Here is a 27,680-nt window from a genome sequence, read left to right on the forward strand (position 1 = left end):
TGTCTGCAATGTATTACAACAAATCTTTCATGTCATTTTTAAAGTTAACTTTGCTGAACTAAGTAAAAAAGCAGATGCATACTGAAACTCTGGAAACTTGCATTCTTGTTATTGGGCATGTGGTCTTCAGGCTGTGCTATAAGCATAATTTCTTTGAGGCTTCTTGTAATTGGCCTTGGATATTGTAATATTACTGATTCTGGAAATCATGTTGACTTTGTAGGAAATAATTTATAAGAGGAATTTTTTTATATTTCTATGTCGTGGAAACATACGAAATATGGAGCATACTATATTAGTCAGAGGTTACTATATGTACCTTTTGTTGGGATCGGTACACAATCGGTCTCTCATTCATAGCCCCTCTTTTGCTTCTCCCCTTTCTTCTATGAGATACACACATTTGGAGAAAGAGTATTCCACATTCAGAATAGCATAGCAAAGCAGTGTTCACACACTTGATTGTAGAATGCTTGGAAGCATACTTAAGCCACATTGTACTGAAACTCACAGTACTTAGGTGACTGTGTATTCAGTACAGCTGTATTAATTTCTCATATATCTCCTACCATCATAAATAATGTGTTCCCGAATTTTCTGAAAGTTGAATCTGAAAGTAAAAAATCAAACTTAACTGAATATAGCAAAACTAAAATAGTATAAAGTCTAGTTATGGCTTTGTATGTGCTGTTGTCCTTCAGCCTAGGGAAGCTGGTAGAGTGGTAAGGACCTTCACAGTTACCCAAGAGGAAACAGAGAAAGTGAAGGGGCTGGACTTTCTTAACCCACTTCCATTTTTTTCTTTTGTTTAGGTTCTGTGGGTACTAAAACCAAGAGGTTTTGTATTTATGGGAGATAACATTTGTCTGTACTCTCAGGCAAATTGTCATAACCTTTTAAAATATATTTTTTTTTCTCAGAAGAACTAGGATTTCAGTCCTAGGATGATGAATAGAAGACATGAGGAGGAGAGGAGAGGTTGAAGAGTAGGGATGGGGGTATGGTATACTGCCTATGATTCCAGCTGGAGGGACAGTGGCAGGAAGATGAAGCTAAAGTAAGAGGTGTGGTTGGGAATGTCTCACTTCTTTCTGTTCTTTCCCTCAGGCTCTGACCTACCTGTTCAGAAAGGTTAGGGTCTAGTCTCAAGGAGCAGCTGGTATGAGGGATAAGATCGAGCAATAAAAGTTTATGGATTGAAGGAGGGAAATGCCCGCTAGTGGGAGCTGAAAAGAAGGAATATTCTTTCTCAGTGGCCCCTCCTGTGTTCAGTCTATATGTACAGAGATACTTATTTTGTTTGGGAGAATTTTCTCCTTCAGTAGCCAAATTGCTTGTCAATCACTAAGAAAAAATTTTCTTGGCTATAATATTCAGCTTGCTAAAAGCAGTGCATTATATGAAATAAGTAACTTGAAGGATAAGACAAAAATTCATATTTTTCTTTTTCTAAAAGTGTTTTTCTTTCATAAACACAGTCCTATGATAAAATAAAATCATTTTGGAAAACTTTTTTTTTAACTTGTTTTGGATTGTTTTCAAAATAATAAATAAATGGGGAAGGAGATGGGGTTGAGTGAGGTTAAGGCAGGAATAGCCATGGATTTGTCATTGTTGGGGCCAGGTGATGGATACATGGTGGTTCCTCATATTATTTGTTTATTTTTTGTATATTTGAAATTAATTAATTAAAAATTGAAAAAAAAACACTCCAGTTATTTATGGTAGTGCAGATGATGCTATTATTACATCATATTTGAAAAATGTTTTATTGAGTCTTCATTTCTATAACCACTCTGAAATTTGAAATATGAAATGAGCTATTATGATAACTATGTAGGAAGACAAAATTGGGCTTGTTTTGATTTGTATATTAATATGAATGTCAATATAATGTTTTATTGTACTTGATTTTTTGTTTTTTAATAGTAATATGAGGAAGTATATGTTCATAGATTTTGCAGGAATCTCATGATGGAAAGAGTAATCTATGAATTCCATCTTAAAAAACCCAGAATGAGTTATTAAATATTTATGTAATACTTATATATTTATATATAAAAATGATATATTATATTAATAATATATAATATTAAATGAAATATTCTGTTAAAATTTAAAGCAAGTAGCAAAATCAGTTTGAGTTAATAAATCTAATTTTTTATAAACACATTTGATTAATTTCAAGTAAAATTTTTCATGTAAGTGTGCTTTTTAAAAATTTTACATTAGTTTATGGAAAGGTGAAAGACCTATTTTATTTATGTAGAAATGGTATATCATGCTGAATATTTTTCAAATTTAAAAAGAAAGGGTTTAAAATGCAGTTTAATGGATATAACTATAACACTGAAAGTTTTGGAATTCTAAGTTAAGAAATATGTGTTTAGAAATATATCACTTAGAAACATTGTATCTGATGCTCCTCCTAATACTCTCATTTAAATCATGTTGGCATTTTATTTTCATTTTAGGAGATCCTAAGAAAAAGCTCATATGTTCAGTGTGCAATAAAAAGTGTTCTTCAGCATCAAGCCTGCAGGAACATAGAAAGGTCAGTAAGATAAAGATTAATGCTCATCAGAGTATAAGATCTTTTAGTCATTTATAGTGTCTGCCATGAAAATTTTTAGTTGATTTTTATATGTATACAGACAGAGCTTTGTGGATAATTTATATGCTAACATATGCTAAAATACAAGACTGATATGCAGAAAAGTAAGGTCTTGCAAAAACATATTTGAATTGTTTATCACTCAGAATTAGTAGAAATATTTCTCCATTGCAAAGTGTTACATCTAACTGAGCCTTTCACTGCAACACCTCACCCTCAAATACCATATATTTGATGAAAACTTAACAGTTTTGTGTATTTATAATGTGCTGTGCAGTGGCACTTAGCTATTAAAAGTGGATGCATGTTATGGTTAAGTCTGGCAAAACAAAGACAAGAGCTCCATTATTTTGAAGAACTAAAAATAATGTACAAGTATGTCAAAGTGTTGTTGGCAGGAACAAATGATTATATTTACAGAAAATAAATTTAATACATTTTGTAATAAGCATAAAGCTTACTAAGTTGTTACTATTTTAATGTGGAAATTTAACCTGAAAAATACTCAGTAGTTATTAACCCTAACAACAGTAGCAGGACTAGTTAATAGAATTTACAGTAGAATAGAACTAAAGTAGAATTTCAATTTTTGTTCTTATTATAGCAAAGTCTAGAAAAATTCATATTATATAATATCACCTTATATTGTAATAACAAAGATGAATGATTATTTTTAAATTTCACATATTGTTTTGTCAGAATATCTAGGAGCATATAATATTTTCTTTTAGTAATTTAATATCGAACAAGAGAAGAGATGGTACTAGTGAATGTAAAATTTTACTTTTCTTGTGGTTTACAAAATTAATTTATCTTTTTATTTGTATATTGATATATTCCAAAATAACCTGACAGACTTTAAAATTCATATGATATTCAGTCTGATGGCTCTAACCACGTGCCATGGATTAATCTACAAACACATGAGATAGTTAGATGGCAAAGATGTCTGAAGTTATATTTTATATGTTGGATGATTGTGATCCTCAGGGAGAAATAGTGGAACAAGCAGTGGACGGAGAGTGAGGACAGTGGGTGTCATCTTCTGTCCCTAACACTCCATGTAACATTGGGTCTCTGTTCTCTGTTTTATTACATGTGACTTGGAACTGATTCATGCCTTTTAATTTTTTCCTCTAAGTGCCATGAAACTTTTTTTTTCTAGTTTCCAAATGGTTTTCTTATAAGATTGTTTAAAAAATATAGAACACTTGAAGAATTTGTATGTAATTCTTGTGCACGGACCATGCTAATCTTCACTGTATCATTCCAATTTTAGTACTTGTACTGCTCACTTCACTGGCATTGCTTCTGAAGAAGAACCTAGTCTGAGACAAAAAGATTGTAACCGGGTGATGGGTATTAAGGAGGGCACACGTTGTGATGAGCGCTGGGTGTTATACAGAACAAATGAATCGTTGAACACTACGTCAAAAACTAATGATGTACTTTATGTTGGCTAACTCAACATAAAAAAAAATTATTAAAAGAAAGATTAAATCCAATTGAATAGATGTTTTCTAAATATCTTTGTACTTGTATGTATTTCTGGTCTCTTTAAATCGTAAGAAGTTGAAGTTTAAGATATTTTACCAAGTTAAACATTTTACCAAATAAAATGTTTCAGGAAAGCTGGTTGTGGGGCATATTTCTGAAAAACGTTCTATTTTCCATTTATTTATTTATTTATTTTTCATAATATAAGAACCTTTTCCCGAAGGAATATCTTGGCAGATCTAAATACTACCTGGTGATGGTAGAACACAGCACCGAAGTTATCTCTGCAAAATGCTCATAACCTATTAGCTCAATGCAGCACTTCCTTCATTATAGCATAGCTCCTCTAACTTAGCCTTTCTGAATCCATAGGCAGCTTTTACTGACTCCCAATTTTGACTCTATTCTTACAGTTAGTTGGATATGTTGAATGTCTAGTAGAGTTTGGTTGCAGTATTTACCCTTGCCAGTAGAGGGTGCTTTATGAATATGCCAAATTACATTACAGTCTAGAGTGGTATCTTAACATTACAATATACTATCCTATGTTACAATAAGACATATTATGGTCCTTCTTGAAAATGATCTAATTAGGGACTTCAAGTTGTAAGTTATTACCCTCCATATCAATTAGTAAGCTGGACATTTTGAAAATTGTGCTTTACTTAGCATTAGGCATAGATAAATGGTTTTACCTGTCATTTTCATTTGAAATCTGATTGTTTTATCATGCTTTTTTCGGATTTTTAAAAATAGCTTGGGCCTGAATTTTCCACTGTAAGTAAGGTATTCAACGCAAAAATGCTTTCATGTACAGTGAAAATTCTATTTTGTAATTATGGAAAATCAATTCAATTGAACCTTTAAAAATAATTCGTGTTTCAGGAGCCACTAGAGTTAAGTGAACAAGTATGGGTACTATGCTGCAGTAGTTTTTTTAACAGTTAACGTTTTATATTTGGTTGAATAATTTTACAAATTTAATATGTTAATATAAATTTCATATTAAAATTAAAATAAATTAAATGTTTTCATTTATGTATGGTTCAGAAGGCATATCATCTTTTTAAGGGTATATTGTTAGTATAAAACATATTGTTATTATAAAAGGCATATATTACAGAAACACAGAGTTTAAGAATATAAATGTCTTCATACTATCTTTAAATAAATATTACGCATAATATCATTGCTCCTTAAACATAGTTGTTCGACCAAAGCCACGGTGAGGGTCTTGGATGATTGAAGAGGCTGTCTTTAAAATGGCTCAGGCTGAAAGTTTTTCTTCTGTACTGCGTACTACTTGCTTTCTGAGTACTCGTGCAGACTCCCCCCTTGTTTTCTGAGGAGTCATAGAACTCTTTGGACTCCATGTATTCACTGATTGAGATGAGGTGGCACTGTATGGAAGCAGAGATGTAAGTCAGACTCTAGTGGAATGACACCATTCTGCTTCTCCCTTGTTTATCTACCTTTTCTCTGCTTTTCTCAGAGGAGTTTACTCATCAGGTTCTGATAGAATCAGGTCTGACAGAAGCAGAAGGTGGCTAGGCAGCCTCAGACCTGCCATGGGGTTGGGCATAGAATTAAGGCACAGACTGCAGACCTGGGATCTGTTAACTTTCCTAGCTTTTGTTTCCCTGCCTTTCCCGCTTTTCACTCTCTCGGTCTTGAGTTCTTCCATGGCCACTTAAATCAAGGGAGCCGTTCACCAGAATACAACCCAAGCCCCTCTTTACTCACTGCTGTACCAGTTCATGGTCCTCTGCCTTGACTTCTCTCTGCAGTGGCCCTAGTTATTCTGTAGGGATAAGCATAGTATCTGGTTTTCCAAGGGAGGGCCTTTGCTTGTCTGGTGTTTAGTATTGTGAGCTCTACCTTTCACGAGGTTGAAACAGAAACTTAACTTCACCATTTTTGAATCTTTGGCAAAACAACATGATGCTCTTGTTTATTGGGTTGATCAACATTTCTAATATAAGCCTTCTTGTAGTACATTCCTCTTAGAACTTTGTGCATTGTTTCTGATCATAAACTGGGCTTCTACTTTTCATACCACCTATTCAATTTCTCTGAGTTAGTGTCTGGAAGGGAAAGAGCTAAACTTAATATCTAGTTGTAATAATTATTTAGTCAGTTGTTTGCTAAGGTTATGCTCCTCCTCTTCTTCTTACGGTTTTTGAGCTTTTCTTTTTGTTGTGATCTTCCTATCATGTAAGAATTTCACTGTGAGCTAAATGTTTTTCAGAATCATACATCTTCTTGCCTTTCATGGTAATTAATGCTTTGTTCTGTAGTATATACATTTAAATTTAAAATAGTTTGACTACTGTAAAGGAGATCTTATTACCTATAGATTACATATTTTCAAATCTAAATTTGTGCGTAACAAAGAATTAATGTAAATTAGGTATAACTTTTTACAGAGTGTAGAAATTTAATATTCCCTAAATAGTCAGCTGTATCACATATTTAAATACTGCGCTGCAATCTTGTATTTTCTTTCCTTTTTAAATTTTATTTATTTGTTTGAGAGAGAGAGCTAGAGTGGGGAGGGAGAGTGAGAGGAGGAAGCAGACTCCCCGCTGAGCAGGGAGCCTGACGTGAGGCTCCATCCCAGGACCCTGGGATCATGACCTGAGCCAAAGGCAGCCGCTTAACCGACTGAGCCACCCAGGCATCCTTCCAATCTTGTGTTTTCTTTTAATGATAAGATTTTACTAGGTAACATGTTCACTGCATTTTCAATTTATATAAGACAGTGTGAACAAATTAGGACTGAATACATAGATATTGCAGTAGCAGCTGTCTACATGTTTGTACTTTTACTTTTGCTCTAATTTATTTGGCTTTGACAGTTGACTTAACTGTCCACTTAACCTTTTGCAGATTCATGAGATATTTGATTGTCAAGAATGTATGAAGAAATTTATTTCAGCTAACCAGCTAAAACGTCACATGATCACTCACTCAGGTAAAATATATATTTTTCCATTTATATTGAAATCACTATGAAAGATGCACTTTGTCATTTTTAGGAGCTCCGAGAGTAGTAATCAGGAAGCCTGGCTCTTAGTTCTAGTTTGGCCATTAACTAGTCATGCGATTTTGAACAAGTTATTTAGCCTCTCTAGACCTGTTTATTTATAAAGACAAGGTGATTGGACTAAATGATATCAAAGATCTTCAGAGTCACCATTTAATTTGTAATCTACTCCTCTTTGAGCCTTAGATTCTGTTCTTTATCTGTGAAAAGGTATCTTACCTTTCAAAATTGCTGTGAAGTTTAAATGAGATCATTATGTATTGTGCTAGCATAATGTCTGACTTTTAGGAGGGCTTCAGCAATTAGAATTTCTACCTTTCTAGATACTTTCACATTCTAACTAAGGTACTAATAAATATTAGTGAGAAATTTATAAATACATTTTGAGAATATAAGTTTTTAAAGCCGTAGTTTCATTTTAGGCAAGTTTGAGCAATAGGGCTGTTAAACAGATTTTTCAAAAATAAGGTCTGAGAATAAATTTTGCTTTATGAAGTCTCCTTCTAGAGTTTAGAACATCTATCATTGGAGGCCACTGAAGTCAGAATGTTTTTGAATATCCACTTTGCTTGGCGACAGATATAGATATTTTGACAAATGGAAATAGGAGATCAAACACTGGTGGACTGTTCAGATATGCTTTGTTTGAAACAAGCAGTATTTTTTAAATCTAGTGGTCAACATTACATGAACATTGCATAAATATGGATTTTATACAATAACCTAGGTGTGTTGTTTCTGCTGAGAATTGAAGCTGTGCCCATATGGGGTCCACTTGTTCGAGTAGGAGGCAGGTCTGTCATTTACTTTTATCACTGTCAGGCCACTCTTGGCATTCGGGGTTGTGACCCTGGTTTAAACTCACACCTATCAGCAGATTTTTCATCTGGAAGTAGGATTTTTTCCTTGAATTTAAATTTCGTCCTTACATCTAAGCTGCTTTATACATGTAGTTTACGGTATAGGTCTATAAAAGAACTAGCTTATATTTCTTTTGTGAATACGCTCATGTATCTAACAGAAATGGATTGGAAAGTAGATTTTTTTCTAGTTGTTTCAATCATGTTTTAGTTGACTTATCCATAAGAAGTAATATAAGGTAAGGCTATTTCCGTTTTTGTCCTTTACTTTTATATAGATGTGAGATTGTCTGCACTCATTTTTCACAGAAAAACGACCCTATAATTGTGAGATTTGTAATAAATCTTTCAAGAGGCTCGATCAAGTGGGCGCCCACAAAGTAATACACAGCGAAGATAAGCCTTACAAATGCAAGCTTTGTGGAAAGGGATTTGCCCACAGAAATGTTTACAAGAATCACAAGAAGGTAAAACCTTATTCATATTATTATTACTGTTTTTGCTGATTTGTTTATTTGATTTCTAATTGTTTTTTTTTTTTTAGAGGTTTTTGTATATCTGGACATGCTGTACATGTGGACTAACTAGAGGACGATTTTGCTTATACGTTCTACCCCCTCACTCAGGCCATAACCCCCCTGGCCTTATTTCCTGTTTTCCATCCTCTGTTGAAACTGTACTTATAAGCAAAGTGTCATCTAGTGTTTCCCAGTGTTGTACTAATTGCAAACTCTTTTCTTCTTTTCCTTTTTTCTCTAAAATTTGACACTCTTGTTCATGGTAGCTTTTTTGAAATTCTCTTCATCTTTGATGTATAATTGGCTAGGTGTTCCACCAATTTCTCTGGACACTTTCATCTCTCCTCCCCCAGGAGGTTATCCTGGATGCGTTGGCTATGGACCTCTTCTAGGTTCTCTGCATCAGCTACATCCATGACTTCTGCCATCAACTCTATACCAGCAAATCCCAAATGATTTCTTTCTTTAACCCAGGCTTCAGACTCACATTTATTTTTCTTTATTTGATACATAATTGTATATCTTTTTGACCTAATGAATTTAGCATGTCCCAGAATGACCTTTTTATTCTTTATGCCCCAGATAAGCTCTCTTTCGGAGTTTCTTCTTTTTGTTAATGAGAGCATATATTTATTCCTGTCTGTTTCTTTAGTCTTAGACCCTTTTTAAAATTAGAAGCCAGTTCTTTTTTTAAATTATTTCAATTTTTATGTATTTATGTATTTATTTATTTTGAGAGAGAGAGAGAGAAAGAGAGTGAGCAGGGGAAGGGACAAAGGAAGAGGGAGAGAGAGAATCTTAAGCAGGCTCCATCCCCAGTGTGGAGCCTGACTTGGGGCTTGATCTCACAACCCTGAGATTATGACCTGAGCTGAAATCAAGAGTTGGAAGCCCAACTGACTGAGCTACCCAGGCACCCCTAGAAGCCAATTCTTAAAGATTCTACCCTCTACATTGGCTCATCACCCTCATTCCTTTACCATCCTATATCCTGATTATTGCTCATCTTCATTACTTTAATACCCATCTAATCAAATTCTTATTACTTTTCACTTTCCACTTACCCATCCTCCTAGATAAATTGTTCCACAGTGCAACTCTATCACTCTTGTACTCTAATATTATGAGTAGATTTCCAATGCCTATGAAAGTTACAGTATATGCATGTTACCCTGTCATTCAGAGTTCTCTACCCATGACCTCAGCTTTTCTAGATTTTTATCCTTTTCTCTGCATTAGTCATACCTAAGACAACTTGGCATTTGCTTTCAGTCAGTGTGACCTAACTTTCCCTTCTTCTTTTCTTTAAATTTTTAATTTTATTTTTAACTAAACTCTACACCCAATGTGGGGATTGAACTCATAACCTGAGATTAAGAGTCACCATGCTCTACTGACTGAGTCACCCAGGTGCTCTACCCCTTCCTCTTTTCTGATAGGACTCCAAGTTATGATCTCTTAGTTTTCTTAATTTCTGTTTGCATTTCCTATGCTTTACCTTTACTCTGGTTCTTGTTTCAGAATGTATTAGTTTTATTTATCTACTCTGCGTTGATAATAAATAATGTTTGAGTTGAATTCAGAATATTTGTCCAAAGACATTCAACATCTAAATAATGCATATTAAGATGTATTTATGGGGCGCCTGGGTGGCTCAGTCGGTTAAGCGACTGCCTTCGGCTCAGGTCATGATCCTGGAGTCCCGGGATCGAGTCCAGCATCGGGCTCCCTGCTCGGCGGGGGGGTCTGCTTCTCCCTCTGACCCTCCTCCCTCTCATGTTCTCTGTCTCTCATTCTCTCTCTCTCAAATAAATAAATAAAATCTTTAAAAAAAAAAATTAAAAAAAAAGATGTATTTATGATGTGATAAATAATTGATTATTGATTTTTTTAGAAAGGTTTTATTGAAGTATAAATGGCATACAGTATTATTAGTTTAGTGTATACAAATAGTGATTTAACATTTGTATACATTGTAATCTGATTACCACAGTAAGTCTACCATCTGTCATTGTACAAAGTTAATACTATATTATTGACTGTATTCTTTATACTGTACATTATATCCCCATCACCTATTCATTTTATAACTGGAAATTTGTGTCTCTTGATTCCCTTTACCCATATCACCCCCTTAACCCCCTCACCTTTTGGCAACCACCACTCAGTTCTCAGTCTGTGAATCTGGATTTTGTTTTGTTCTATTTGGTAGTTAGTTGTCTATTTTTTTTTTTTTTTTTGGCTTCCACTTAATAAGTGAAATTATGAAGTATTCATCTTTCTCTGTTTCACTTAACTCATTAGCCTAATACCCTCAAGGTCCATCCATGTTGTCACAAATGACAAGATTTCATTCTTTTCTGTGGCTGAATAATATTCCATTGTATACACATGTACTTCATGTTCTTTATATATTTATCTATCGATGGACACTTAGGTTGTTTCCATATCTTGACTATTGTAAATAATCATGCAATGAATGTAGGGGTGCATATATTTTTTTTTAATTAGTGTTTTGTTTACTTTGGATAGATACCCATACGTGGAATTGCTGGATAATATGGTAGTTTTTAATTTTTTGAAGAAATTTAGTACTGTTTTCCATACTGGTTGCACCAGTTTACATTCACACCAACAGTGTATGGGTTTGTTTTTTTTTTTCCTACATCCTTGCCAACACTCGTTATTTCTTGTCATTCTGACGATAGCTATTCTGATAGGTGTGAGGTAATATCTCACTGTGACTTTGATTTGCATTTCCCTGATGATTAGTGATGTTGAGCATCTTTTCCTGTTGGCCATCTATATGTCTTCTTTGGAAAAATGTCTATTTACATCCTTTGCCTATTTTTTAATGGGATTTTTTTGTTGTTGTTATTGAGTTGTATGTGTTTATTATATATTTTGAATATTAACCTTTTATCAGATATATGACTTGCATATATCTTCCCCCATTCAGTAGGTTGTTCATTTTGTTGATGGTTTTCTTTGCTGTGCAGATGTTCTTTAGTTTGATGTAGTCCTATTTGTTTATTTTTGCTTTTGTTGCCCTTGTCTTTGGAGCCAGATCCAAAAAACATTGCTAAGACCGATGTCAAGGAGCTTATTGCTTATGTTTTCTTTTAGGAGTTTTATGGTTTCAGGTCTTACATTCAAGTCTTCAATCCATTTTAAATTAATTTTTGAATATTGGGTAAGATAGCAGTTTAATTTCATCCTTTTGTATTTGGCTGTCCAGTTTTCCCACTACTATTGATTGAACAGAATGTTCTTTCCCCATTGTATATGCTTGCCTCCCCTGTCATAAATTAATTGACCATATATGCATGGCTTTATTTCTGGGCTGTCTATTCTGTTCCATTGATCTATGTGTCTCTTGTTTTGTTAATATCATATTGTTATGATTATATAGCTTTGTAGTATAATTTGAAATTTGGGAATGTGATACCTCTAACTTTGTTCTTCTTTATCCAGATTGCTTTGGCTATTTGAAGTCTGTAGTTCCATAAAATTTTAGAGTTATTGTTTCTACTTCTGCGAAAAATGCCATTGGAATTTTGGTACGGATTTTATTGAACCTGTAGATTGCTTTGGGTAGTATGGACATTTTAACAGTATTAATTCTTCCAATCCATGAGCATGGCATATCTTTCCATTTATTTGTGTCTTCAGCTTTTTTCATCAATTTGTTATAGTTTCCGAGTACAGGCCTTTACCTCTTTGGTTAAATTTACTCCTAGGAATTACATTCTTTTTGATGTAATTGTAAATGGGATTGTTTTCTTGATTTCTCTTTCTTATAGTTTCTTATTAGTGTGTGAAAATGCAGTGGAATTTTGTGTGTTAATGTTGTATCTTGAAACTTTATTGAATTCATTTATTAGTTCTAACAGCTTTCCTGGTGAAGTCTTTGGGATTTTCTATATATAGTATCTTTCATCTGCAAATAAGGACAGATTTACTTCTTCATTTCAATCTGGATGCCTTTTAGTTCTCTTTCTTACTAAATTGCTTTGGTTAGGACTTCCAATATTATGTTGAATAAAAGCAGAGAGAGTAGACATCCTTGTCTTGTTCCTGATTTTAAAGGAAAACTTTCAGCTTTTCATCACTGAGTTTGATATTAGCTGTGGACTAGTTATATATGGGCTTTATTATGTTGAGCTACATTCCCTCTATACCTACTTTGTTTAGAATTTTTATCATAAGTGAATGTTGAATTTTGTCAAATGCTTTTTCTTCATCTCTTTGAGATGAGCATATAATTTTTATCTTTCATTTTGTTAATGTGGTTTATCATGTTGATTGATTTGTGAATATTGAAACCATCCTTGCATCTCTGGAATAAATCCACTTGATCATGGTATATGATCTTAATGTGTTCTTGAATTCGGTTTGCTAATATTTTGTTGAGGATTTCTGCATCTATTTTTTTCTGTTATATTGGCTCATAATTTTTTTTTTCTCTCCTCCTCCTACACTTCCTCCTCTTCTTCTTTTTTTTGTGGTGTCTTTGTCTAGTTTGGGTATCAGGGTAATATTGTCTTTGTAAATGGGTTTGGAAGCATTCCCTCCTCTTCAATTTCTTTTGGAAGAGTTTGAGAATGCTAGGTCTTAAATCTTTGAATGTTTGGTAGAATTCACCAGTGATCCCATCTTGTCCTGGATTTTTGTTTGTTGAGAAGTTTTGATTACCGATTCAGTCTTCTTACTGTAATTGGTCTATTTAGATTTTTTATTCATGATTTGGTCTTTTTTAAAAGTTTATTTATGGGAATTTATCTATGTCTTCTAGATTATCCAATTTTTTGACATGTAATTCTTTTTGTAGTTGTATGATGGTTTGCATTTCTGTGGTATCAGTTTTAACTTCTCCTCTTTCTGATTTTATTTATAAGAACCTTCTCAGCCTCTATTTCACTGACTTCCATTCTGATCTTTATTATTTCCTTTCTTCTACTAGCTTTACGTGTCATTTTTTCTTCCGTTTTTGGTTTTTTTTTTTCTTTTTCTAATGGTTGGGAAAGATGCTTGATATGATTGAAATCTTTCTGAATTTTTTGAGACTTGCTTTGTGGCCTAACATGGGATCTATCCTGGGGAATATTCTATGTGCACCTGAGAAGAATGTGTATTTATCTGCTTTTCGATGAAAGGTTCTGTATTTATCTATTAAGTACATCTGGTGTAATGTGTTGTATAAACCTATGTTCCCTTATAGACTTTCTGTCTACATGATTTCTACTTTCTGTCTGGATGATTTATCCGTTGGTATAAATATGGTGTTAAAAAACAGTACTGTTATTTTTTTTTTTTTATGTTCTTGATGTCAAATTTCACATCCTTTATGTATTCCTAATTATTTAATTTTATTACTTTTGTCTTTTAACCTTCATATTAACTTTATAAATGGTTAATCCACTGTTTTTACCAAATATTTACCTTTTTTAGTGAGATTTTTACTTTCATATGTGTTCTTGTTATTAATTAGTGCCCTTTCTTTTCAGCTTAAAGAAGTCCCTTTAACATTCCTTTTAGGTCTGGTTTAGTGGTGATGAACTCCTTTGCTTTTGCTTATCTGGAAAATGCTTTATCTCTCCTTCTATTCTGAATGATAACCTTGCCAGGTAGAGTATTCTTGGTTGGAAGTTTTTTCCTTTCGAACTTTGAATACTTCATGCCACTGTCTTCTGGCCTGCAGAGTTTCTGCTGAAAACTCTGGGGATAGCTTTATAGGATTTCCTTTGTACATAACACATTATTTTTCTGTTGCTGTTTTTAAGATTCTCTCTTTAACTTTTGGCATTTTAATTATAATGTGGGTTGGTGTGGATATCTCCCTGGGCTTTCTGGACCTACATGTTTGTTTCCTTTCTCAGATTAGCAAAATTATCAGTCATTATTTCTTCAAAAAGTTTCCTGTCACTTTCTTTTTCTTCTCCTTCTAAGATCTCTATAATGTGGATGATATTCTGCTTCATGATGTTCCATTTGCCACTTAAGCTGTCTTTACTTTTTGAAATTCCTTTTTGTTTTTGCTGCTCTGTCAGGGTAAGTTCTGTTGTTTTTGTCTTTGAGTTTGCTGATCTGTTCTTCTGCTTCATTCAGTCTTCTGTTGAGCCCTTCTAGTGTATTTTTCAGTTCAGTTATTATATTCTTCAGTTCTATGACTTTTGTTTGGTTCTTTCTTATATTTTCTATCTCGTTTTTGGAGTTTTCATCCAGCTTCATAATCATTACTTTGTTTTCATATTTTCACTTCTGATTTTATTTGTTTTCTCTCTCTCCCTCCCTCCTTTTTTTTTTTTTTTTAACAAGTCTGACCAAAAGTTCATCAATTTTGTTAATTTTTTCAAAGAACCAGCTCCTGGTTTCATTGATCTCTTCTATTGTTTGTTTATTTTACTCTTTATTTCATTAATTTCTCCTTCAGTCTTTATTATTTTCTTCCTTCTACTGGCTTTGAGCTTTGTTTATTCTTCTTTTTCTAGCTCCTTTAGGTGGAAGATTGTTTGCTTATTTGGGATTTTTCTTGCTTCTTGAGGTAAGCCTATACTGCTATAACTCATGGGCCCAGAAGTGTAATCTCCGTGGTCATGAGATTATCCCCTGCTCCAGACATTCAAGAGGTGTACCCTTTGTGGGCTTTGTGTGCTCACTGGCTGTGGTGGAATTGCAGTTGAAGCTTGGGGGCTTGGAGTGCTTGCCCAGTTGGCTGTGGTACTGCTTGCTTATTGATTTTGGTTAATACATTTTAGCATGCTGTTAAGTAATATGTATATAATATCTTTTAAAATAACTTGTTAATTATTTTTCTCTTAGACTATTCCATTGGAGTTATAGTTATTTCAATATTTATTGAGACTTCAAAGCATCATTCTTTCTCTTTTAAAATCATTTAAAAAGTTATGACATCATTTTAGCTTTAGCCTAAAAAGAAAAAAAAAAAAAAGTTAGATTTACCAGAGAGTAAAAAGAGTTGATTGATAGTGTCCCAAATCGTCTCTTTCTAATTTCTTGCTGACTGTTCTTAGGTTTAATTCAAGCATTAAATGATCAGGGGCAGGACCACATTCATTACTTCTGCTTTGGAATTGCATGACTGTAAAAAATTATCTGGCTAGTTTCCTGCTCAGTCTCTGGAACTCTCTTGCTCCATTCTTTGATGAAACTGATCTACCCACATTTACGAGTTTTTCAGTTTGGCTTATGTTATATGCCATATGGGAATTTGGCACAGGATCTTTGCACCATCTCTCATACATTCAGCCATAAATCATATGAAAGTAATAATGAGGTCTTGGGAAGGATAGAAACAATGATGCTTATAATTTCTAAAGTGGAAAGCACATTCAGTCCTTCTGCTATAGACAAATGTGCTTCTCACTGTTATGATCCTAGCATGTATTTGTGGTATGGTTAAGTGAAAAAGTCTGAAATATTCTCCATGAGTTATGTGAAAAAAGCAAATAAACTTTTTCTTCTATCATTATTCATTAATGGCCGGTTAGGAAACTGAAAAATAAGGATATGCAAGGAAATTAGAAAAAAAATTTGAGTCAAACTGATCTCCATCATATAGCATGACAAAAGGTTGTTATTTTAAATAAATTAATTATTCTGGTTTCTTTGGTGATGTAACTTTTGCATTTTTATTATACTTAGTTTATTCATTTTGGGGTCAGTTCTCTTAACATTTGTATTTTCTTGAAAAGGAAATACTATCTTTCAGTGTGATTATGGCAATATCAAACTTTGAAGGGGTGATTTTTGTTCCTAAAACTTAGTTACTTGTTTCATCATTTTGCCAGTATGTAGGCTCAATAGGTCAAAATTAGTTTTTCCTCTCTCTAATCCTTTCTGACAATTATTTGACCTGATTACTAGTTGAATTTTTTGGATCTAGTTAAAATAATGATTGTTTATCTGGGTCTAACTAGATCTATAAATCACAACTGGACAGACACTTCAGAACTACAGGTGGCAGAAACTAGTCTTCACCCTCCATTTTCTTCCTTATCAAATTTATTGAAAAGCAAAATTGAAATAAGGTGTATAGTGCTTCCCTCCTCCTGCTCTAGGCAGGACATCTAGATGGACTCAGTCATCCTAGATCATGAAGCTGGTACTACATGCTTGATGATGGAAATGAATACAGAGAGGTTTTGTCCTGATGAAGTCATAGACAAGCTTCCGGGGACAAAGGTATGTCTATTCAAATAAAAGACTTTTTCCTGACCCTTTACATATCCCTCCAGAGATGAACTTAGAGGCCTATAAGGAACTCTGGTCACACCCTTTCCTGGAATAATTCCATTGGGCCTTCCATATTAATATCTCATCCAGTGATTTCCAAGCTCTGGGCCATGGCCACTTTGTGTCTTGAAATCAATTTACTGGGTCATGAATCGCCATTAAAAAATAGAACTGAAAATATAAGAATACGGGCAATTTAATGAAATAATACCTTTGTTTGTGTGTATATGTGTATGTGTGTTGAATTTCAATATAAACAGTATTTTTTTGCTCATGGTCTGTTTGGCAGACACTGCAGATCGGACTTTGCCCATGTAAAATTTTATTAAACTTTTTTTTTTTTTAAAGATTTTATTTATTTATTCGACAGAGAGAGACATAGCGAGAGAGGGAACACAAGCAGGGGGAGTGTGGGAGGGAGAAGCAGGCCCTCGCGGAGCAGGGAGCCCAATGTGGGGCTCCATCCCAGGACCCTGGGACCATGACCTGAGCCGAAGACAGACGCTTAACGACTGAGCCATCCAGGTGCCCCTTATTAAGCCTTCTTTAAAGGAAAGGATATGTCTCTTCCTAAATGAATCATGGATTAGGTTCTAAAACTATATAATATATGGCATAAATTTTATATAATAAAAAAAATATTTGAAAATCTCTAAAGAAGGTGCCATGTTGTAGACTGAAAGAATCACTCAATAATTTGGTCACAGTCTCTTTTTCCTTTGACTTTGTACAGATTTGTCTTCCTTAGGTGTGCTGTGGGTGAAGCAGTGGGTGGTTCATTTAAGGTGCTGTGTTGTACAAAATTATCGATTTTTGTGTTCTAGAAGCACATTTGCAATGATGAGATGCCACACGGAGAGAAGCATGCAGCTATTGAACCTGACAGAGAGAAACAAGAGATAGATATTTGTCTGAAACTTATTTACCTAATGGCAAATCACTTATCCTATTACAACAGTTTTTTTCTGAAGTGCATGATGAGATAGCACTATATAATTTCTTTTTTTTTTTTTTTTAAGATTTTATTTATTTATTTGACAGAGAGAGACACAGCGAGAGAGGGAACACAAGCAGGGGGAGTGGGAGAGGGAGAAGCAGGCTTCCCGCTGAGCAGGGAGCCCGATGTGGGGCTCGATCCCAGGACCCTGGGATCATGATCTGAGCCGAAGGCAGTTGCTTAACCGACTGAGCCACCCAGGTGCCCGCACTGTATAATTTCTAACATAAGTACTTTATTTTCCATATTAAACTGTAAGTTTTGAAGATAGATGCTATACTTTAATTCATAGCACTTATTGACCACATTGTACTTTGAATATGGCACATGTTTTCTGAATAAATAAAATCCATGAAAAGATTATCCCCAAATAATAAGATTTAATGTTCTTAGTTAAGTAGTTGTTGAAGTATCAGAAGTGAATTAAAACATATATATATCTGCAGTACATTTTGCCACATTTGCAGTGCTGTTTTTCTGCACATTCTTCCTCTCTCTTGATTTTATTTTATTTTTATGTTTTTTAAAGATTTTATTTATTCATTTGAGACAGAGAGATACAGAGAGAGAGAGCATGAACAGGGGAGAGGCAGAGGGCGAGGGAGAAGCAGGCTCCCCGCCAAACCAGGAGTCAGGAGCCAGGAGCCAGACATGGGGCTCGATCCCAGGACCCTGGGATCATGACCTGAGCCAAAGACAGATGCTTAACAATCTGAGCCACCCAGGCGCCCCGTCTCTCTTGATTTTATGAGGGTATTAGTGGTCTAGTGATATACTGGGAAATCTTTGTTGTATTCATTCTACACTAATTGAGTTTACATAGTCCGAGATACCTAAGTATTACTCTTTAAACCTTTAATTTTAACTATTGTAATTTTGAGATAAATACTTGACTTGGAGTTCACTTACTTCCAAATCAGTGATTCCCCTTTATTCTGACTTCAATAGAGAAACCTCCCTCCAGCTTTATTCTACTCTCTCCACTCTCCCCACCCCTAAATATTAACTTAGGAGTCATCGACTGCAGACCATACCTGCTAGTGTTTGCCAGAACCACATCATTGCTCATTGCCCTTCAGAGCTTCCTTCATCCCTGCTCCTCTGGGCACAGGGCGCCTTGCCTCCCAAACTTCTGGCCTCCAAGTCTTGTCTCAGCCTTTAAGTTTCGACTAATGCTTACCTCCCGAGCTCACCTTAAGTGGGATATCAGCTTTACTCTCTGCTCTGCTTTTTTCCAGCCTAGCCCAACCTAGTCCAGGGTTTTGAACTCCTTTCACTTGACCTGCCTGATCAAGTGCACATCCCTAACCCTCTTAAAACCACAAAGCTGGAAATACTGAAAGAGAGGAAGGTGTCTTGTTTTTGTTTTTGTTTTTTTTAATTTGATTAAAATTTTTTTCTTTTGGTAGTAGATATCTTAAGAAAGTAAAATCTCAAAAACACACATAGTGCATGGGTACTCAGTTATGCAATTTAGGTTGTAATCCCTGACAGCACCTACCTTCCCTGGTCCCCCACAATTCCAGTCCCCTCCCCAGTGGGTACTTTTTAGGGCTTTCTTAAATATATTAAAAACTGTACACATTATGTGTACAAACTGTTTGTTAATTATGACCCCATCTACTACTATATTCAGGCTGGTGATCCTAATAGTTGGAGGGTATTTTATACACTGAGTAAAATATAATTGTTATCCTCAGTATAATGCCTTTGACATACTTTCTCACTGTTTAAAATCGGTTAGAGTATGGGAAATTAGAAATGAGAAGGTGAGAGTTGTTTGCGTTTGGGTAGCAGAATTGGAAAGCTAGGCTAGGAACTGTGAAAAGCGGCTATTGGAAAGAGATTCCACAGTGTTAGATTAGATGTGAATTTTCCAAGTGCTGTGCATACCAGCCATCTCCTTCATCTCGCTAGTCATATTTTCAGTAACCTCCACATGGCACACTGATGTTTTTGTATAAGAGAACGTTCTTGTGGGTGGAACTTGGAGAAAAGCACAAGATTTTAGCTGCCCACCTGGGAGATAGGTATATTTACATGTAAATGGTATTAGGACATAGGTGTCATTCTGGAACTTACTTTTTTGCCTTAACATTATGACTTGGAGAGTTTTTCAGGTAGGATCATATAAAGCTACTCATTTTTTGTAACTATTACTATTTTACATAAAACTTTATAACTATGTCAAGAGCATTAGTGCAAATAGACCTTAGTTATGAAATTTATGGAATAATAATAGTTTTCTTTACTAGAAAACTATTTTTCTTTAATAGAATAGCAAGTTTTGCTCCTGCCCAACTGCCTTCTGAAAAAGCTCTTTCATTTATCAGTGATTAAAGTGCCCCTTTATCTGTACAATCAACATTTGATTTTGTCAGTCTTTATTTTCAGTCTGAGAATTGAAAAGTGGTATTTCATTGCATTTAAGCAATGGTTAGTGAAATTATTATGTTCTTTTTATAAGTTTATGTTCCATTTACATTACTTTTCAGAAATGCTTGTATGTACTCTTTATCCACTTTTCTATTGAACTATTTGGCTGTTTTCTCATTGGTTTCTAGGGACTCTATGGATACTATGAATGCTAATCCTTTGTTATTTTTGTTTCTAATATTTGTCCCCATCTATCAACTTGTATCTTTTGAATGAAGAAGTTTTACATTTTTTTTTTTTAAAGATTTTATTTATTTATTTGACAGAGAGACAGGGAGAGAGGGAACAGAAGCAGGGGGAGTGGGAGAGGGAGAAGCAGGCTTCCCGCCGAGCAGGGAGCCCGATGCGGGGCTCGATCCCAGGACCCTGGGATCATGACCTGAGCCGAAGGCAGACGCTTAATGACTGAGCCACCCAGGCGCCCCCATTTTTATGTTTTGAAGTATGACATGGATTATGAGTTTTATGGCTTCTGAGTATATACAGCTTCTGAGTTGTATGTCTTATTTAGAAAACTTTCTTATTTCAACACTATGCAAGCATTTATCAATGCCTTTAAAAGTTATATTAGTTTCTTTTTTGTTACCATTTTAATCCATGAAGAATTTATTTTTAGGTATGGAATGAGTCCTGATTTATTTTATTTATTAACTTTTAAAAGATTTATATATTTATTTGAGAGAGAGTGAGCGAGCTAGGGGAGAGGCAGAGAGAGAGAGAGGAAGAGAGAGAATAAAACAGACTCCCACTCAGTGCAGAGTCTGTTGCGAGGCTTGATTCCACACCCCTGAGATCATGACCTGAGTCGAAATCAAGAGTCAGCCGCCCAACCATCTGAGCCACCCAGGCACCTCTGAGATCCTGATTTATAACCACTGCTATTATATTGTTGAATGCTTCTCATGTAAAACTATGTTTGGATGTTGTTCATTTCCATTTAATCTCTGTTCTCTTATAATATCATAGTATTTTAATAATTGTACTTTATAGTATGTTTTAACATCTGTTGGGCAAGGGCTTCTTTTAGTTTTTCTTTTACAAAATTCTTTTACATGGTGCTTTGGGAAGATGGATATTAATAAGCAGATTTCTTTCCACTGCTTCCTTTTTATCTTCTTGTAGATCAATGTCGTATGTTAAAAAATAGCTCCTCTTCACAGAAAGTCTTCATATATATACTTGCCCTTGTGAATGATTTGGATCAGAAATGTTTTATTCTTTCCCCTTTTTGGTAAAAAGAACAGGAAACAACAACATAGCTTATTTTCCTGTATAATTATAAATTAATTCTCGTCTACTGCTAAGTTTCATGTTTTTCATGTATTAAAACATGTTATTTAGTCATAACATGGAGATCCTTTCTTTACCACTTTAACTTTTACTTTATCTGAGATTCTACCAAGTTCAGGTGACTCATTTCTTAGCCCACAGGACCTATTAGAAGAAGATTAAGTGAAGGATGAATTAAAAAGCGAAAACAAAAAACAAAACTTAGGTTAGCAATAGCCAGAAGATGTGGTAATGGCTTGTTATAGCAAGAGAAGACAAAAACTTTGGAAAGTAAACTCTGTGACTCATGAAGCATAGCATACAGTGGAAATTTATCATGAAGGCAAGAAGTATACCTATATGAACCCTCAATACACACACAGGGTAATGAATTTTTGAATGATATCAACAATTTTGGTGGGCAGGTAATATAAATTTGTAAGCTAAGTTAAATTAAATGGAAAATTGTATATTTTTGAAAAATAGATGCTTTTCTCATATAACAATTTGTACCAAAATAGCCAAGATATAAGGCAATCCAGTGTCTGTTGATAGATGAATGGATAAAGAAGATGTGGTATATACACAATGGAATATTACTCAGCCATAAAAAAGGACAAGATCTTGCCATCTGCAACAACATGGCTAGACCTAGAGGGTATAATTATGCTGAGTGAAATAAGTCAGAGAAAGACAAATACCATATGACTTCACTTATATGTGGAATGTGAAAAACAAAACAAATGAGCAAAGAATTTGTGTTATACCAGAAAATGCCATAAACCTGAATCAATGAAAACTAAAAAGGCACAAATGAGAACTGTATGTTATAATTAAAATATGCTGAAATGCAGTATTTTTAGTAGAAAATAGGCTTTGAACCTAATACCCCATCTTGGATGTTTTATATTTAAAATTAGAAACTGACTCTAAACTGTGATCTTTTGAATTTAGTTTACATCTGTATTAGGCTGAAAAATAGATTAGTTTTTATGAGGGTTTCATTGAGAATATGTCCTCTGGTGATGTTGACACTTAGATAATAGGATGGCGGCTTAAACACACATACACAAAACACAAATACATTTTACTATCTGTCTGTCTATCTATCTATCTATCTATCTATCTATCTATCTATCTATCTATCTTTTTCTGGCCAAGTATTTGAATCTTATTATCATCTGTTAGTTTTTATCCTATTATTGCTGTTATTATCCTATTATATGTTAATTTCTAGGGATTTATATTTTAAGAAAACTTTCTTATTCAACAACTGGTATTAATTTTTAGAGAGCGTAATTTTATATAGGATTAGAATCCTATAAAATCCAATAATCCCTTGTTTTATTTGTCTGTACTTTAGGTATCTGCCCTTGTTTATTTTTGGATGGCACATAAAGTTCAATGCAGAATTACCAATTTATTTAGCCATCTTGCATAGCAAATGAGTCATCCACTAGAAGAGCTGGTTTAATTGCTATGAGTTGTTCCACATGAGTTATAAAAATTAGGATGCCTAATTTTTATTTTTATTTTATTCAGAAAATTCTGCTTTACAATTCCTGTGATGTATCTGAAAGCCATATTTTCATGAGTGAAGCTAAAGGTGTCTGGTTATCACAACAGTTTGTGAAGGGACATGGTTGCTGTTTCCATATATTCAAAGAGCTTCCTTGTGGAAGAGAGAGTAAACTTGTTCCGTATGACTCTAGGCTCGCTGTAATAAATGGTGGCCATTGTAGAGGCAGAAGTTTTAAATTAATGGTCAAATCAGGGTCATATTGTTTGAAGCAGTATTTGTTAAAAGCATCCTTGATTAGAAATATGGGATGCCATGTTTTAGTAGTGTTATAGAGGGAAAAATTCCCTGAGTGGTAGTCTAAATTGCTGCCCTTCAAGGAAGACTTCTGCAAGTCTATGGTTATTCCTTCTTCTAGCAAATTCCCCTTGCCCTGATCAGGGTATAAACTTGAGGTTTTAGTAGTTGGCTCCATGGAGTTACGGCTTTGTACTAATGGAATTGTGGCTTTTCAAGCAGTGGAAAGGTTGGGCTTGGCCATGAAAAGCTGTACTTCTGTAAGAGCATAGCCTCAATTTTATAACTTAACTTATCTGTGTGAAATGAGCCACCTTTTTCCTGTGCTGAGTTGATTTCTTTGATATCTCTCTAGTTTCCATTCATTTTTGTGAGGACGAGGCCCTTTAAGTAAGCCAGTTATAAAGCTGACAGTAAAAATTTAATCCACAGACCTTGTAAACAGCCAGATGACATACATTTTATGCAGCTTTCGGTTTATTATGTGACCCAGTGGGATAGTAATATGCTTATGATATGCAGGCTTGAGACTTCAATAACAAAAGCCTTTTTTTTTTTTTTAAGAAAAAAGAATAGTTCTGACACGTATATCTCAGGAATATTTTCTTCAGATTTATTTTATCTCTTGTTATTTCTCTGAATTTTAAGATAGTTTTCTTGCTTTGCGCATGACACAAGAAAAAATATCATTTCTAGTAATACTGTTACTACAGAGCAATATATACTGGTGATAGTCATGGTTATAATTTTTAACTGTGATTGGGCCTGATGAAAATTTTATTCTGTTCTCACGAAATTAGTATTTAGTTTGTATAGCTAGAAATGTGCTAATTTGGTGATTATTGTATAAAAATTATGTTGAAAACCTGAAGCATTCTTGAGACATTTTATTAGGTGTTATAAATAGTGGAACACATTTTCTTATGTGTTTTCTACATCTGGAACAACAATCAGACTTGGCGCATAAAAAGATATATGATATGATACATAAAAATATATATGTATAGTTCATGGACGAGTTCATTTGTTATTACCAGCAGATATTTGTGTCATCGGTGACTTGGCATTTAAGTGGGGGAATGTTCTATAGCTGAAGGATAATGTAATTAATAAGTCTGAAAAGTTTGGCACCCTGTAGAAATGAAAAACTGAAGCATAAGCACCCTTTAAAAAGCTAAATTTTATCTGGTACTTGTAAAGTATATTATGCCGAGACTTTGACAAGTCATGCCATCACAACTCCGTTGATGGTATTGGAATCTTTGACAAAAATATTTATTCACCGGGGGCGCCTGGGTGGCTCAGTTGGTTAAGCGACTGCCTTCGGCTCAGGTCGTGATCCTGGAGTCCTGGGATCGAGTCCCACATCGGGCTCCCTGCTCGGCAGGGGGTCTGCTTCTCCCTCTGCCCTCTTCCCTCTTGTGCTCTCTGTCTCATTCTCTCTCCCTCAAATAAATAAATAAAATCTTTAAAAAAAAAATATTTATTCACCGGCCTATGCACTAACAGCTTACTACTTAAAATAACTCTTGACTTCAGGCTGTATCTAGATGTTGTGGCTTTAGTTTGGTTAACATAGGCGTGAGGCTTCATGCTGTCCCAAGTTATTTCATCATCAAGCTACTAAATCATAGCCACACGTTGTATTGTCCTAGATTTGGAAAAAGAGGAAGAATTGGTTAGGGTGGAATATCATATTTTTGGAAGACTAAAGCAACCCTTTGTCCCAATATGGATGCTCTAAAGACAAAAGAGTTCCTTTCTTTTTGTAATAATATAATCTACTCTTTGTAGAAAACTAAAACATCAAAGAAAGGTATAAAGAAGAAAGCAAAAGCTCTGTCAGATACCACTCTCCACTTTACTATGAAAACCCTCCTCAGCATTTCGTAGGACATCTTCCTACACCCCATTCTTCATGTGTGTATGTATGCAGCAAATGGTATTCTATCTATAATGGTTTGCATCGTGCTTTTGACACTCAAAATATGTTATCGTGGGTTTTCCATATCAAAATAAATATACAGTAGCCACTCAAATTTAGTTACCCAGGTTTATATCTGCCAGTGGGCATTTAGGAGGTTTTTTAAAAAAGTTTTTGTTTATGTAAATAATTGCCAGATCTGTATCTGTCAAGGGAGTTAGTTAGTCAAAGAGTATGTGCATTTGTCAGTTTGGTCAACAGAGCCACACTGCCACTCAGAAAATGTACATTCCCAGTTATAAGATAGAAGATTGCTGGATCGTACCTTTTTGTCAACAATGAGTAATATCCGTTCTCCTCACCTTTGCCAATCTGATATACCACAGAGAGTATTTTTTTTTTTTTAACTTTCATTCTCTCATTGTATTCCTGGCTTTAAATACTAACAATATATAATCTGACATCCCCAAATATTCTACACTATAATGCAGACTTGAAATATTCCACTGTCTACTAGACATCTTTGATTAATCATTTGAACCCACCCAAAACTGAACCCCTTTTATCTTTCACCAGACTTGTTTCTTGCTTGCTCTTTCATGTGTTAGTTAATGGCTGATCCAGCCTACCATCACTCTGGTCACAATATTAGATCTTCTTTTCTGTGTCTCATGCTTCAAATTCAAGCCTCTCCACAAAACCTGTTGACTTTCCTCATATATCCAGAAATCTACCACTTCTCTTTACAATGGTAGCTACCACTCTGATATAGGCCTTAATTATCTCTTGTTTGGTTTATTGCTGTTCTTCTCTGGTTTCTCTGCTTTGCCTTGTCCCCCTCTATCCTTTTCTCAGCACAGCCACCTTAGTATCCTATTAAATGTCAAGTGAATCATGCCACTCATCTGCTCAAAACTCATTTGAGATTTTTTATCTTTTTCAGTAAAAGACAAAATTCCTACAGTGGCCAACCAGGCCCTATATGATTCGCTTCTCCTTCCCATTCTTTGCCCATTTTTTTCTGGCCTCATCTCCCCACTTCTGTGCTTCTTCCACATGTACTCCAGCCACACTGGCCTCCATAGTGTTTCTGCCCAGGTGCCCCTGAGGGAGACATGCCCTTGCTCCCTCACTTCTATCAGTTCTTCTTTCAAGTCACCTTCTCAGCTGGAATTTCTGTTTAAAATTGATACCCCATTCTTTGAAACTTTTGCTATCCCCTTTCCCTTCTTTTTTTTTTTCTCCATAGCATGTATTTCATATTTTATCATTTGTTCCTTGTCTTTCTCTCTTTGCCAGTGTGAGACCTCCATGACAACAGGGACTTAGTCTTCTGTTTTTACTGCTACATCCCCAGTGTGTACAACAGGACTGACTCATAAGGGCATGAAGTGCATGGCATGGACTGGGCACAAAATAAGTAATGAAGGATATTGCAAGAGTGCTACTTGGAGGAGTCTTTTTGCCCCTTTTCTTTGGAGTTTTCATTTTTTTCCTGTTAATGTGCCATAACTCCTTATATTAGCAGCTTAAAATTTTTATTTCATGTTGCAAATATTTTCTTTGTCACCAAACATTTTTGCCTTGCAGTTTTAAATTTAATGCCTTCTCTCATCTGCATATCTGAGTTTCTGCCATGCTTAGAAAGCCTTTTCCTGCTCAAAAAGTATTTAACAATTCACTCATATTTTCTTCTAGTATATTTACAATTTATTCTTCACATTTGCAAAAAAGGCTGAATTGAAATGGGATTTATTGAAAGGGGTGAATGAATAATAGATCCAGTTTAATTTTTTCCTAAATGTCTATACAGTTCCCTCAAAACCGTTCACTAAACAGTCCACTGTTGTCCTACCAATTTGAAGGACCATATTTTCCTATACTAAGTGTCCATATATTTTATGTAATGAAAGAAACTTACTCTTTGTTCTGTTTTATTCCCAGCTAGCATGTTCATTTATGTGGCTAAATAACACATTTGAATATGTGTAGTTTATCCCAAGTTTTAAATATTTGTTCCCCTCATCCTTTCTCTATATTTTTTACAACTAAAAACAGGCAGGATAATCCCTTTTTCACCAACATTATGTTAATAGGTAATACTTATATCTTGAATTTTATAATGTACATTAAGAAAATGTTTAAATCTTTATGTTGTGAATAAAGTGCTTTATTTATTCCCTTTATTTTTATATCACATGTATCATAAAAACTAATGAATTATATGATTTGTTTTATCATCATAAGAGAAAATAGTTCAATTTTTGGTATTTTAGCATTTATGAGCATTGTTATCTTGTCATCCATGGTAGAATAGGATTTTATACACTGACTTATGCAAAACAGGTTAATACTGATATGCAGTAAAAAAGGTGAAGTGAATAAGCATACTGTTTTGTTGTTTGTATTGTTTTTATTTCTGATTTTCTGTTGTTTATTGTTTCTCA

The 27,680-nt window shown here is 34.5% G+C and overlaps 1 protein-coding gene and 1 non-coding gene across 2 annotated transcripts in view; one reads left to right on the forward strand and one right to left on the reverse strand.

Moving 5' to 3' along the window:
* PRDM5 (PR/SET domain 5) overlaps nucleotides 1-27,680 on the forward strand; it is a 191,851-nt gene that overhangs the window by 88,448 nt on the left and 75,723 nt on the right. Inside the window, 4 exon segments of the mRNA XM_081812941.1 lie at nucleotides 2,475-2,554; nucleotides 7,001-7,085; nucleotides 8,296-8,320; nucleotides 8,322-8,484. Coding sequence (XP_081669067.1) covers nucleotides 2,475-2,554; nucleotides 7,001-7,085; nucleotides 8,296-8,320; nucleotides 8,322-8,484 — 353 coding nt within the window.
* LOC115938064 (U6 spliceosomal RNA) lies at nucleotides 3,811-3,914 on the reverse strand. The gene has a single exon (XR_004073256.1). It is a non-coding gene; the product is annotated as a U6 spliceosomal RNA (small nuclear RNA).

Source organism: Leptonychotes weddellii, chromosome 2 (genome assembly GCF_054177405.1).
Source record: "Leptonychotes weddellii isolate Sample4059 chromosome 2, ASM5417740v2, whole genome shotgun sequence".
Classification (NCBI taxonomy): Eukaryota; Metazoa; Chordata; class Mammalia; order Carnivora; family Phocidae; genus Leptonychotes; species Leptonychotes weddellii.